At 32.6% G+C, this 12,893-nt stretch overlaps 1 protein-coding gene across 3 annotated transcripts in view; it reads left to right on the top strand.

Moving 5' to 3' along the window:
• LOC113398878 (potassium voltage-gated channel protein Shal) overlaps positions 1–9,866 on the top strand; it is an 86,689-nt gene extending 76,823 nt beyond the window's left edge. The window contains exons 2-6 of one of the 3 annotated variants that reach the window (XM_026637817.2): positions 1,408–1,570; positions 3,308–3,496; positions 4,446–4,598; positions 6,298–6,411; positions 7,672–9,866. In XM_026637817.2, the coding sequence (XP_026493602.1) occupies positions 1,408–1,570; positions 3,308–3,496; positions 4,446–4,598; positions 6,298–6,411; positions 7,672–7,770 (718 nt within the window). In that variant the 3' untranslated portion in view covers positions 7,771–9,866. Of the gene's footprint in view, positions 1–1,407; positions 1,571–3,307; positions 3,497–4,226; positions 4,406–4,445; positions 4,599–6,297; positions 6,412–7,671 lie in introns of those variants that run through there. The other 2 variants (XM_026637816.2, XM_064219232.1) reach the window with 2 other exon arrangements.
• Positions 9,867–12,893: the final 3,027 nt, after the last annotated feature.

Below are 12,893 nucleotides of genomic sequence, written 5' to 3'. Positions count from 1 at the left end.
TGTCCTAGAGCTAATATTGTAAATAGTTCGGATAGCTTTTTTCTGCAGTATAAATACTATTTCAATATCTGCTGCATTGCCCCATAACAACATTCCATATGACATAAGACTGAAAATTACTAAAATAAACTAGTCTAGCAGTACTTATGTCCTTGAGTTTTCTTATTGTTTTTATTGCATAAATGGCACTACTTAATTTCCCAGCTAGGGCATACAAATGGGTGCCCCACTGAAAATGACGGCAGAAGAATTTGATTTGACATTTGACAGAGAAAACAAAATACATTTAGTCTTTTTTGCATTTAGTAATAAATTATTTATGTCAAACCAACCAAGAACCCGCGACAGAGCACTGCTTACAACGACATAATTGTTTATTTTTCTGTCGAGTTTAAAAATAAGGGATGTATCATCTGCAAACAGTACAATGTCGCAAGTCTTATTTACAAAATAAGGTAAATCATTTATATATATTAAGAACAGGAGAGGTCCTAAAATTGAACCCTGTGATACACCCATTTGCGCCAGAGCGCCATTTGATTTTGCTCCGTTAACAACAACCTTCAAAACTCTTTCATTAAGGTAGGAGGAAATGAATTTCAATGCAGGGTCCTTGATTCCATAATATTTAAGTTTTTCTAGAACAATATCATGCCTAACGCAATCGAAAGCTTTTGATAAGTCACAAAAAACACCAATAGCATTTTGTGACTTCTCCCACGCACCTTAAATGTGTTCAACAAATGCTATACCCGCATCAGTAGTCGATCAAATTATGTTTATACGGGATATGTGATTTAAACTCACTTCGTGAATTCTTTGACGAAGTGATTTTGTGTTACCTCTGGCATTTATATTCCCTCAAAGGAGAAGATTTAAAGTATATTAGTGTGGGCATCACAGGATGCTTATCTTATTTTAATTATGATATCTTCCAAACAAATTTTGGCTGAGGGCATTTGAATATATAAATCAGGATGGGTGTTTTTTTTACTTAGTACATAGCAATAACTGCTTTATGATAAGTATATGCACGTACATAGAGAATAAATATAGTAATAAAAATGTAAGAATAATAAAATGGATTATTTTACAAATGGTAATATCGTCTCTGACTATTTACAGGAAGACCAACGCGTGTATCACTTGTCTGTATTATTTATTTAAAATATTTTCAATCTAAACCATGTATATATATAAAACTAAATAAGATAAACATATACTTCGTAATATTAACTGCGGTGTATATCAATAAAAAATGTATACAACGTTCATAAATTTCGACATATAAACTAATTTGAAAATATTTTTTTATTTTAATATAGGAAAAAATAAAGGAATTCATCATATACATAAAGAAAGTAAATATACATGTATCTATTATTCAGATTTATGTTTATTTTTCAGATACGGTGACATGGTGCCCGGAACGATCGCTGGTAAGATCGTGGGTGGTGTTTGCTCTCTGTCCGGAGTGCTGGTGATAGCTCTACCCGTCCCTGTCATCGTGTCGAACTTCTCGAGAATCTATCATCAGAACCAGAGAGCTGACAAGAGAAAGGCTCAGAGGGTGAGGAATTTTGCTTTACATGGTCATAACAAAACCTATCTGCGTTTGATATGTTATCGCCGTAACTGAACTGCCTAACTTAACGCCGTAACTGCCTCGTTGGTTTAGTGGCTAGATGCTGCAAATCCCGAGGTTCTGGGTTGGCGATTAAAAGTTATAGGATTTTTCCGACGTAAGATTTTCAATAAAGCGGAGTCTTAAGGGGTCTCGGAGTTTGCCACACAATCCTTTCCCATGTAAAACACGTAAAGCTATTAATCCTGCGCCTTGGCTTTTTCTGTTAATGTCGATTTTGCCGACCTTATCGGATTATGAGAATGAGGGACTAATAAAGCGTGGACCTGTATTTACGCCCACACTTGTGCACTTTTATATTTCGTTTCTTTTGAGATTTGCCGCCGTCGCTGAAATCAGTTAGGACGACATCATCATCACACCATCTTGATCATCAAATCAAATCAAAATAGTCTTCATTGTACACCAATAAACACATACTCTAATCATGTTCACGAAAGATGCACAAGAGGCGGCCTTATCGCTAAAACAGCGATCTCTTCCAGGCAACCTTAAAGTAGAGGAGACATAGCAGATGTACCTCTTTATTCATCATTTTGAATGGCTTGAAAATATTCTTACAAAATATGACCAAAAACTACTACGTTTGTGTGCGTCTTTCAGCGTTACCATGAAAAAAAGTAACCGCCGTCGTTGTTAAGGTAACCATAACACCAGTCGACTTCAAAACCTTTAAATTAGGACCGCATACTGCACTACAAACTGACCATCTCTGTAGCGAACAACGGAGAGGTAACTGACCCGTACACGAGTAGTCCTCTATTCCATCTTAACGCGTGGTGAGCTAATTAAGGGACTTAATGCGTTTACGTCATTCGATTTAAACACATTTATCAATCAAGAAAGTGAATCCATCAAAGATCATAGTAGCAGAAAACTGATTCACCAGCAAAAAGGTTTTTGTAGAGGGTTTTTGCCTATTTGATCAAATTTTGGCCAAGAGCAACAAATTATGTTGGATATGTTATTGCAAACTTATGTTTAAACATTACTTTAAAAAAAGTTATAATGTATGTAGGGTTAATGATTCACCTGAAAGTGGTCACCATAGCCTACAGACATTAGATCTGTAAGTAATATTAACAATTCCTTACATCGCCAATGCGTTACCGACCTTGGGAGCTGAGATGTTATGTCCCATGTGCCTGTAGTACCCTGATTTATTCACCTTTCAAACAGGAACATCACAATATTTAATATTGCTGATTGGCAGTAGCATATCTGATGAGTGGGTGATCCTTACCCAGATGGACTTGGACATAGCTCTTTCACCTTACTAAAGAGTAGCATTACCTCAATGAAACTTTAATGTTATCATTAGAGAGGATGATTATCAGCCATAAGTAGAGAGATATACTGTTCAAGAGCAACAACCAGAATAGTCTCAGAATTTGAACCTGAATCTGGCCAATCCCAAGGACGCAAACAGACAAACAAAAACGAAATTAATGTTTGTTACTTGGCTAATTAATTGTCAATTACATCTGCATTATTCAAAGCCAAAAACAAAGAAAGAGCTAGATGCTCTTCTATTTATATTTATTAGCTTTGATAATAACATTAATTAATCTATCATTCGAAGTACTTAGGCTCTTAGAGGTTGACATTTTGAACGACAAACACTACACCAGCCATTGCCAAATTGCTTTATTCTAATTCCAGAAAGCTCGTCTCGCTCGCATTCGTATTGCCAAGGCTTCGTCTGGCGCAGCATTCGTGTCCAAGAAGAAAGCGGCGGAAGCACGTCTCGCTGCGCAGGAGTCCGGCGTGGAGTTAGATGACGCTGGAAGAGATGAAGATATATTCGAGTTGCAGCATCATCATCTGTTACGTTGCTTGGAACGTACTACGGTATGTTTGAAGGTCTATCTATTGTTATCGTAGACCGATAGACAAATTGATAATGTCAACTGAAATCACAAATGTTTAATGATACTGTTTTCCATATTACGTCACTGTTTGACATGTTTTAAGAGCATTAAACCATTTATGTGACACGCTGCAAATCCGCGCGAAATTTACGCGATTTTTTGTTTCGGTTCAGGTGCAACGTGCCACGCTAAAGGGTTATGGCACTAAGGACTAGTCCTCACAACAGAAAAAAAACGCGTGGTATCTTTCTCGTATTTCTGTTACACGTGATATGTCATGAATCATGTTTTTATAGGCGCTTACGTTTAAAATATCGCGCATTTTTTTAAATATCTGACGGAAACCACGGACATTCCGTGGTCATCGCACCTTATTTCGATTCATATCGATTACATATGTTTTTTTTGCATTATTACAAATATTTGACATATTCGTTTGGCAGTCTTTGTCTAACGGTTCATAGTTATTTGTCGTATGTTATTGTTAATCATTTTTAAATACTCTATGTGTTCAATAATTATTATTTTATCCGTTGTTATTCAATTAAATCGGTATACATCGACTGTTCATTGGCAACTTTCACAATGTTTAATTTTTGTAGTGAGTAAGAGTAAGCAATATTTTCTTACAGGTGCTATCATGTTGTGGAAGTTAGGAGAAGAAATGTAAAAAAAATATATTGATAATTAATTTTATTTTATTCCTACAGATGTGTGATTATAGTAAAAACGACTCTATCGAAGAAATTATAACAAAGAACTGTTAGAAAAACGAAGAAAATGTCTTATTTTTATTTCCGGCTTAAGTTTTAGACTTCATCACGAGTTCTATAAGCAGTATCAATTTACAGTTAAGTGCTTTGATCTATACAGAGAAGTCGCTAAATTGGGACTTATGTATCTCATAAGTTCAATGAACTCAATTTCAGGATCGTGAGTTCGTAGAAATGGAGAACCCATACAATGGTGCAGCCAAGCGGCCGGGATCGCCGTCGCCGCTCGCCTCGCCCGCGCACTCCGGCCGGGCCCCTGCACTCCTTGCGTGTTGCGCTCGATGCGGATGCTGCCCTCAGAAATATCAGGTACAGAACAACCTCACCCCACCGCTTATAATTAGATTTGTATCATAAACGAAGCCTTAACATCAGGTTTGTGTTGATTTCCTAGTTCGAGTATTATCTTGGAGTAAATTTTATATAAAATAAATAATTTACGAGCTTTATACTTATTTTAATTTGATTATTCAGTCATTATTAATTTAGTGAAACTCATTATATAGTATCTGAAAGCAGAGTATCAAAACATTTTAGTTTAGTTTTCATTCATAAAAAACGCAAATATTAACCAACAGTGGTATTCTGTAAGAAGTAATACGTATATACCTATGTAACTCATTCGTGAACGCAATTTTGAAACTTGTATCGTTTATATTTTATGATGATTATAGTCTAAAGTTGCTTATCACTGTCTGACATTTCACAACATTCTCGGGTTAGTTTCGAATTTGCTCTTACAGAATAGCTACATTTTACAATTGAGGACACACAAAACACATGAATCTAAAAATTACTCTCATAAATACTGTTTATTAAATTCTTATTTAATGAATAAATTAATTAATACGTATTCTAATTAAATAATATAATATAGTATGTCATTCAATATTCTGACGACAGAGGCGCCGTCGTTCAGTACGGTGCGTGAGTCCGATCGGCCTCGCCGCGTTCCCGTGTCGTGAGGTACAAAAGCAATGAGCACTCGTTGTCGCGTACCAATTACGTATCGTTTCTATAAAAAAATGGCTTAAAATATAATGGCGGGATTTCATTTAAAAAATGTCTGACTCCGTTACGCAATGAAATAAACAAATAACGAAAGGTTTCATACATTTTTTATGTGAGTCTCACCTGACTGGGTTCTATGGCCAATGTGTTTTTTTTTTTTTTTTTATTTCACTGTTCAATACTTTTGTGGCAGTTTTTTTTGTTGAAATAAACATGTTATATTTAAAATGTCTATGTCTATGTAAATTGATTATATTTTGTTCTTGATTCTCGTTATTTGTTTCACTTTTAGTTGTTTATTTGGTCATAGAAATTAAGATTGTCAGTTCAAATACGTAATCGGGGCCCGTATGTTGCTTATGTGGCTAGACCTTCGTGTTATGTCCCCTGAGTGCTTATGAAATTAAAAAAAAAACCTTTTGACATTTATAAAAAAAAAAATTGCTTTTGCCTTTTTACGTAAGCACAAAATATTTGCTATTTGTCCGCTAGTCCACACGATTTGACCTCTGTTCTGTGACCTGTGTTGCCAGGATTAAAAAAAAACAGTCAGCTAAATAAACGCTTGCAAAATGTTTTTCAAAAAAAAAATCAAACATTATCTACAAATATGTACATATATTAAGAAGGGCAAACATACTTTTAATTCAAATTACGATGTAATTTTTATAGGGCAATTGTTACGCACACGTAACATCGAGGTAAGTATTCAATAACTCCTTAATTAAAGTAAAACTTCAACATATGATTATGTATAACATGAAAAAACACTATATATAATTAATATTACATATATATTTAATAAAACAGTTATGTATTATTATTTGAAGAGTATTATAATTATAATTTTATTTTTATTAGATACACTATTTTAGAATATGTATGTATATATATTCGTATATATATAATGTCTTCGGTTAAAAATTTCACACACAAAAATAAATACAGATTATGCAAAATTTTAAGTCACCGCTCAGTCCCCAATTGGCTCTGACAGGTCCTGCTTTTAGACTCGAGTAGGAAGCGATCTCGCGGCGCTCGCAGGTACACGGCGACCTCCCGACCCTCGGATACCTCAGTCTCAGCAGCCCCCAGTGAAGACCCCCTACCAGTACGTCCATCTGGTATTACCACGCAGCGATGTCGGTTCCTTAATGTTTAGCTTTATCACACGATCGAAATTTAAATGATACACTTTTTTTTTTTATTGGCATAACGCTGTGTGGTAAAGACTGGAAAGTAAGGCTTTAAATGTCTGCAGGGTGTTGGCTGCTAAAATGTCGCTTAATGGATATTCCTATAAATATAAGTATTATAATTATATCTGTAATCATTGTCTGTATTATTTAATAAGCTTGCGCTGTGGTGCTATTGTTGTAAGATTATTTTATAATTGTACGTGTATTGTAAAGTTATTATATAAGTATTGTAATGTGTATTGTTAATAAGCCGCAATATTATTAATTATTAAACAAAAAATCTTTACACAGATTATGTGTTTGCGGTGTTGCCATTATCGAAATATGAAAAAAATAATACTGCGGTTTTTTTTTTGTATAAAGTAGATCCAAGAGTGTTGTAATTGATGAAGGATGTCGTATTTACATTGTAGATATGTAGTTGCAAATGTTATTATAAACTGCAGTCGCCAACACACTGCATACATACGACAAACGCAGGGTTGCAATACAAGTGTTGTTTTTTTTTTCTCTCTTTTTATATATCGAACGATCCTAGGCACTAAGACCTTTGTGGTAAACTTTGACATCCGTTGACAGGTGACGTCTGGGTCCACAGATAATTAAACTCATGACATGACGATAGATAACACACTAACACGTTACACACTGATGGGTCTACATTGATAAAGGTTTTTCTTTTTTAAATCGGCATGTTTCCAGCACATATGTTACACTTTTTCTATACATTTGCGACTCGATCACCCTTAATATATTTTTCTTATCATTTAGCATATATGTTGTCTGTATTTATGTATTATCTATGGTTATTTATGTATTAATATGTTCCCTAAAGCTTTTTCTCGATGTTGAATGCTTTCAAATTGACTTTGGTTGTTATGTAGATTAAAAAGCTAATTGGCTTAAAAAAATATCTGTTTTTATATACCTTTTGTTTAGTATATAAATTATGTTTAATATGTGTACTAATTTTGCAGTGAATTTAATGAATCTATGTAGTATAAAATATATTAATATCAAGTTAAGATAATTTTAAATAAACAGTGCCAAATATTTTCAGTCGACATAACATTACAATACAATACAAAATTTAAAATGTTTACCCTAAAAAATTAAGCAATCATTTTACCCACATTAGTGTTGCTATATATAATTTTTTTTTTCCTTTACAGCAAGCGTGTGGTAAATACATTCCAGCGGGGAGCACGGTACAGGGTAATCAGACCGGAGTGGCAATGGACGGTACCTATCTTGTCGAAGCATCCTTCTAGGATCCGACAACTAGCGCTCATGTTGAGAGCTACGTGTGAATATGACTTTATCATGGTTTGTGTTTCCATGGATATCCTGAAAGACTATCGCGCAAATCTGATAGCAATTACTAGAATACGTGTATTATCTTGTTAATTTTAACACGATACTGCCTAATGTTTAACAGATATCATGTTGGTATGTGTTAATCTAATGGAGACCTCAGACGGACGTGTTTCTAAATCTCGTTCTAATTAATATTTGAAGCAAAAATACATTCATCCACAGAAGTTTTTGCATGATATATGTATATATTTGTCACGAATGAGATTCTAGCTACCGTGACATGAATGAGCGACATTATTCAAATTGTATAAAACACCCCATCGCTTCGCACACTGATGAATGGATAAACGTCAATTTATAATAAATAGTTAGTTTCGAATTTCAAGTATAAATATGACAGTTTTGTGTATGTTGAATAACAATATATCAAGGCTAGTGGACAGTGAATTAGTGTGTGTCTGAAACGTAAGATTATATAACAATTTGAGCACACTACGATCTACCTATACCTGTGTGCCCCTCAGGTCTCCATTAGAGTTTAATAACTATCCCAATCGTGGTTTCTTTTATTCGTATACCTAGATATAAAACAGTATTAATAAGATTTTTAATGTTAATAAAATGTATGATTGGACCGAATCTCGCCCCACGAGGTTTTAAGATTTTCCGCTTCTGAAAATCGTTAGTAAAAGACAAAAATTAGTTTTTTGAAATTTCATTCTAGTCAATAGTTGAAATCATATCAATATTGGTAACAGAAAATTAATATCTTAGCTATTTCTGAACTTTTATTTGATCCACTAGGTCACTAGTGCCTTCGATGACTCATTATACTATAAACTATAACTGTTACTCTGTGTTAGTGAACGATAGAAAATAGATATTCTTGTATAAAATAATCAATGGGGGCGTTTTAGGCACGTGGCACTGTAATCGATTCTGTATTTCTTTCCCTAGTGATTCCCAATTAGACCCAAATTGGGTCAAAAAATAACTAGACGCATAATTGACCCAAAGGTCAAATTCGGAATATCTTCATCATCATAACCATCAATGTTAATTTTGTTGTATATAATCTATAAATATTTTAACAGAACTGAAATATATACAATAAAAGATATATAAGTATGTCTGTTTCCGTTTACTTAAAATACAGATTGCATACAACATAATTACACTTGTGTCTGTTAATTTAAGTATTAATGCGATATCATAGCCTGTGCTACGTGTCTAGTACATTGCGGAGTATCGTCAACTATTTTCAATTTATGACTGGTTGAATCGCGCAATGAATTTTAAACAATGAAATTTTACGATTGGTTTAAAATTTATACCCCTATACTAGTTGATGTCTTATGATTGCTATAGGTAAAGTGTTATGTATAGATACGTGAATTTATGTGGTTAAAAATAGATATTTATTTGAAGATAAATGTTAATATGTAGATATAAGGTATAATTATTAAGTGTGTATTGCATTGAATGCATGTTTTAATGTTCGGACGTTGAGAGAAGTGAGTTCCTGACAGATCCGTGATCGAATTGACGGTGTAACTTTGTAGCGACGATGAATTTAACATAAAAATATAATTCTCAGTTATTTACCTTACTAACGAATAGTATCATTGTGTGATCAATAATTATCATAATTTTACGTTAAATTAAATCTAAAGGGTTATCTCAACAGCTTTTTTTTTGTAGTTAGTGACACTGACATTGACGTCAGTAACGCATTCCTTCAGCGGCCGGACTTTAGTGAAGAAATTTTTCGCAGATAATAATTGTGCATGAATCGTAATTGACAGATTTATATTAAAAACATTGAATGGATCATTACTAGTTTAATAAATCGAATATGAATTAACCGTTGATCTGTGCGAAACTTGAATATATTGTAGTAAATTGTATAAGCCGAATTCGATGTTTAAATGTCTCTTCCAAAAGTATTGCCACCTTTTTCTATTAAAATTTAATGAATAAAATTTGGTAGACTTAAATGTTAATGTTTAAGAGTCGGTTAATAGACATTGAAATTTTCGTAAATTAAAAATTCCTGTCTTAGTGAAGTTTGAATCTTTTTGATTAAATCGTTGAATCTTCATAATGCTATGAATTTAATTTGAATATAGAATCTAAAAATGAACTCGATACGTTTCTTAAAATCCGTTGCGTTTCTAATTTTAAAATATGTATTCCATAAATTTAAATGATAATATTTTAAATATATTTTTTTTTTTAAATTAAAACTCTAGTCATAATCTCCACACCACGCAAGTCCTCACCTACACATGTTACCGAAACAGGTAATAAATATTATTTTAGAATTTCTTTTGTATCACTATAGTAATTTTATTATACTATTAAGCTCCTCTGTGAATTCCTCCCTGTGATTCTATGGCTGTTTAATATTGTATTATATATATTGTTATTATAATTTGATATTTTCTTATGTTTAAATTGTTGATTTTATAATAATTGTTATCGTTGTGACATGGCCTATATTAATACCTTATATAAATATCTTGTCATCAGAATTTAACGAGAAAATGTCAACATATAAAAATTGTTTTCCTTTTGTAAATAAAAATCAATCTTATTATCGAATAAGGATAATTCAATTTTGGTTAATGATTTTATTTCTACACGAGCAATTGTTACCACAAAAACATGTTGTACAACGTGTGACGAGTTTTTATTTAGGCGAATGATTTGTCAAATTTATATTCGTCTCTTTTTAACAATATTGCTTTAGTTAGAGAACGATCTCTTGGCGCTTAAATTACACAGGGTTACCAGTTAATAAAATCGTTTTATTTAAAAAAAAAATTGAATTAGAAAAAGGGCTTGTGGTTTATCATTATTCTTAATATTATTGTTGAATCGTTCTTCTTAAGACAGTAAACAAACACTTAGAGAACACGAATAATACTAGCAAAATTTGACACTTGATAAATTATGTAACTAAAAATTTCTATGTTAGCCACGCGCCAAGAGATCCTTGTCGCACTGTACAAAACATAGAGAGAAATTTTCTGTCTCTCTCATGTTAAAAACAGATTATACATAATTAATACGAATGTTGACAGTTTTTTTTTTAATAACAAAATGTCTATAGGTAAAATGTTATTAATAAGAATACTATTTCAATTAATTTGGACTAGTAATGTAATAACATTATGAAATTGATGACACCAAATTATTTGCCAAAATCGTACATTTTAAAACTTTATATTCAGAATTTTCTTTGTATTTATATAAAATAGGTCGATAAGCGACAATAGCGGAATAATTGCTAATTGGCAGGTTTATATTATATTGTCAAACACCATTGCCTACCTTGCATGGGGTGAATGGAACAAATTTTTTTTTTATTTTCTACATCGGCTGTATGATTTAAGATCTACGTCTTATCCAAGATAATTTACTGCGAAATAGCAAATGGATGTTTAAATGTACACTAAGGAATGTTCATAGTTTTTAAAATAAGAACACTCATTCCTAGAATCATAAATAGTTTCGTTTGACAATTATTTCGCTATTGTCATCTTAAAGCAAATTAATTAAATAAATAGTTTCATTTAACAAGTTAAATATATTAAGTTTTATAAATAAAAATCATTGTACTTATTTCAAAGTTTTATAGATATAAAAAAAAAAAACTATCCGTAAATATAAATTTTAGTTAGCGCACATTATAGATTTTCTATCGATCATAGTTTTTATATCGAGCTGTTTCTATCTTTGATCAAATCGATAAGGATGCGCACACACGTTAAGAATTAGCAATGAAATTATAAATGGATAATAAGTCTATGATGTGCATTAGCATTTAGATTAATTAAACGTTGTATTATAAAATAAATCGATTTGAATGATGTTATGTATAAAATTTGAGCCGAGTTTCGATTTGATTACTATTATATAGTGATAATGTGATTGTGTTGGGTACTAGTCACGAAGACGTTCTTTGATATACTGAGTTAGCACGTGAGGACTTTTTATATATGCCACAAACATTCTTATGATGTGAACGATGTTTTTTTTTTTTATTTATTTCTGGCTTTTATCTGTGCCAAAAGGGCACACATTATTTCGCCAATGTCACGTACGAATGAACGTTTTGAATCGTACTTATACTTTTTGACAGTTGACAGCTAGCGAAACGTCAAACGCAATTGTGTCAAAAGTCAGGTATAAAGAAGTACGATCGGCGATTGCGGTTAAAACTAAAGTTGTAACGAAATCTTTGCGACTGTTGGAATAGAGTTCCTAAATTCAGCCAATCATGATCATCAATGACGTGGTTTGAAGGAGTATGAACAAATCACAAAAGATATTTTTTAACCGGGCTCACAAATAGCGCCAATGATTATGGAACATTCGATTTTTGCGAAAACAACTATCGCTTACTAACTATTCGCTTGATAGTATTACATATGCGAAAATTGCTCCGTCTGTCTGTTGCTCTTTCACGGCCAAACCACTGAACTGAATTTGATGAATTTTTGTGTGACGCAAGCTGAAATATACTAGATAGGATACTTCTTTATGCCTAACACCTGACTACGTATATAAAGATAACCGTTATATGAGTTCGACGTCAACTAGTTAAACAGAAACTCTAACATACGTACGTAATGAGTAAAGCAATAATCCGCGTCCTATGAGAATAATTACGTTACATACATAGTGTTCAAATGCAGGAATTATTTTGGTGATTCTAATTTCAAAATCGCACAACTCTTAATACTTATAATTCTAATCTAATAATAATCTTATTACTAAAATAATTGTACGACTATAAATCTCAATAATAAAGTATTAGCAAATAACGAGCTTAAATCCATAATTCCATAAGAATAACTAATTCCATGCAAGTAGGCCGACGCAACCGCCGCCGCGCTGGGCGGACCGCGCGTGTCTCAATTCCAAAGTGTCGTATCCCATTCTGATCGCGCGCGGATTATATTTACAATCATAGTTGCAAATATGTTTGACATTGATAATAATTAAATTATTGATAATTTTTAAATATCGAATGCTTATTCTGCGTATTATAAATTATAATAATATAATT

Source organism: Vanessa tameamea, chromosome 26 (assembly GCF_037043105.1).
Source record: "Vanessa tameamea isolate UH-Manoa-2023 chromosome 26, ilVanTame1 primary haplotype, whole genome shotgun sequence".
Classification (NCBI taxonomy): domain Eukaryota; kingdom Metazoa; phylum Arthropoda; class Insecta; order Lepidoptera; family Nymphalidae; genus Vanessa; species Vanessa tameamea.
The sequence above is the reverse complement of the archived record's forward strand: the minus strand, read 5'-3'. Positions and strand labels throughout refer to the sequence as shown.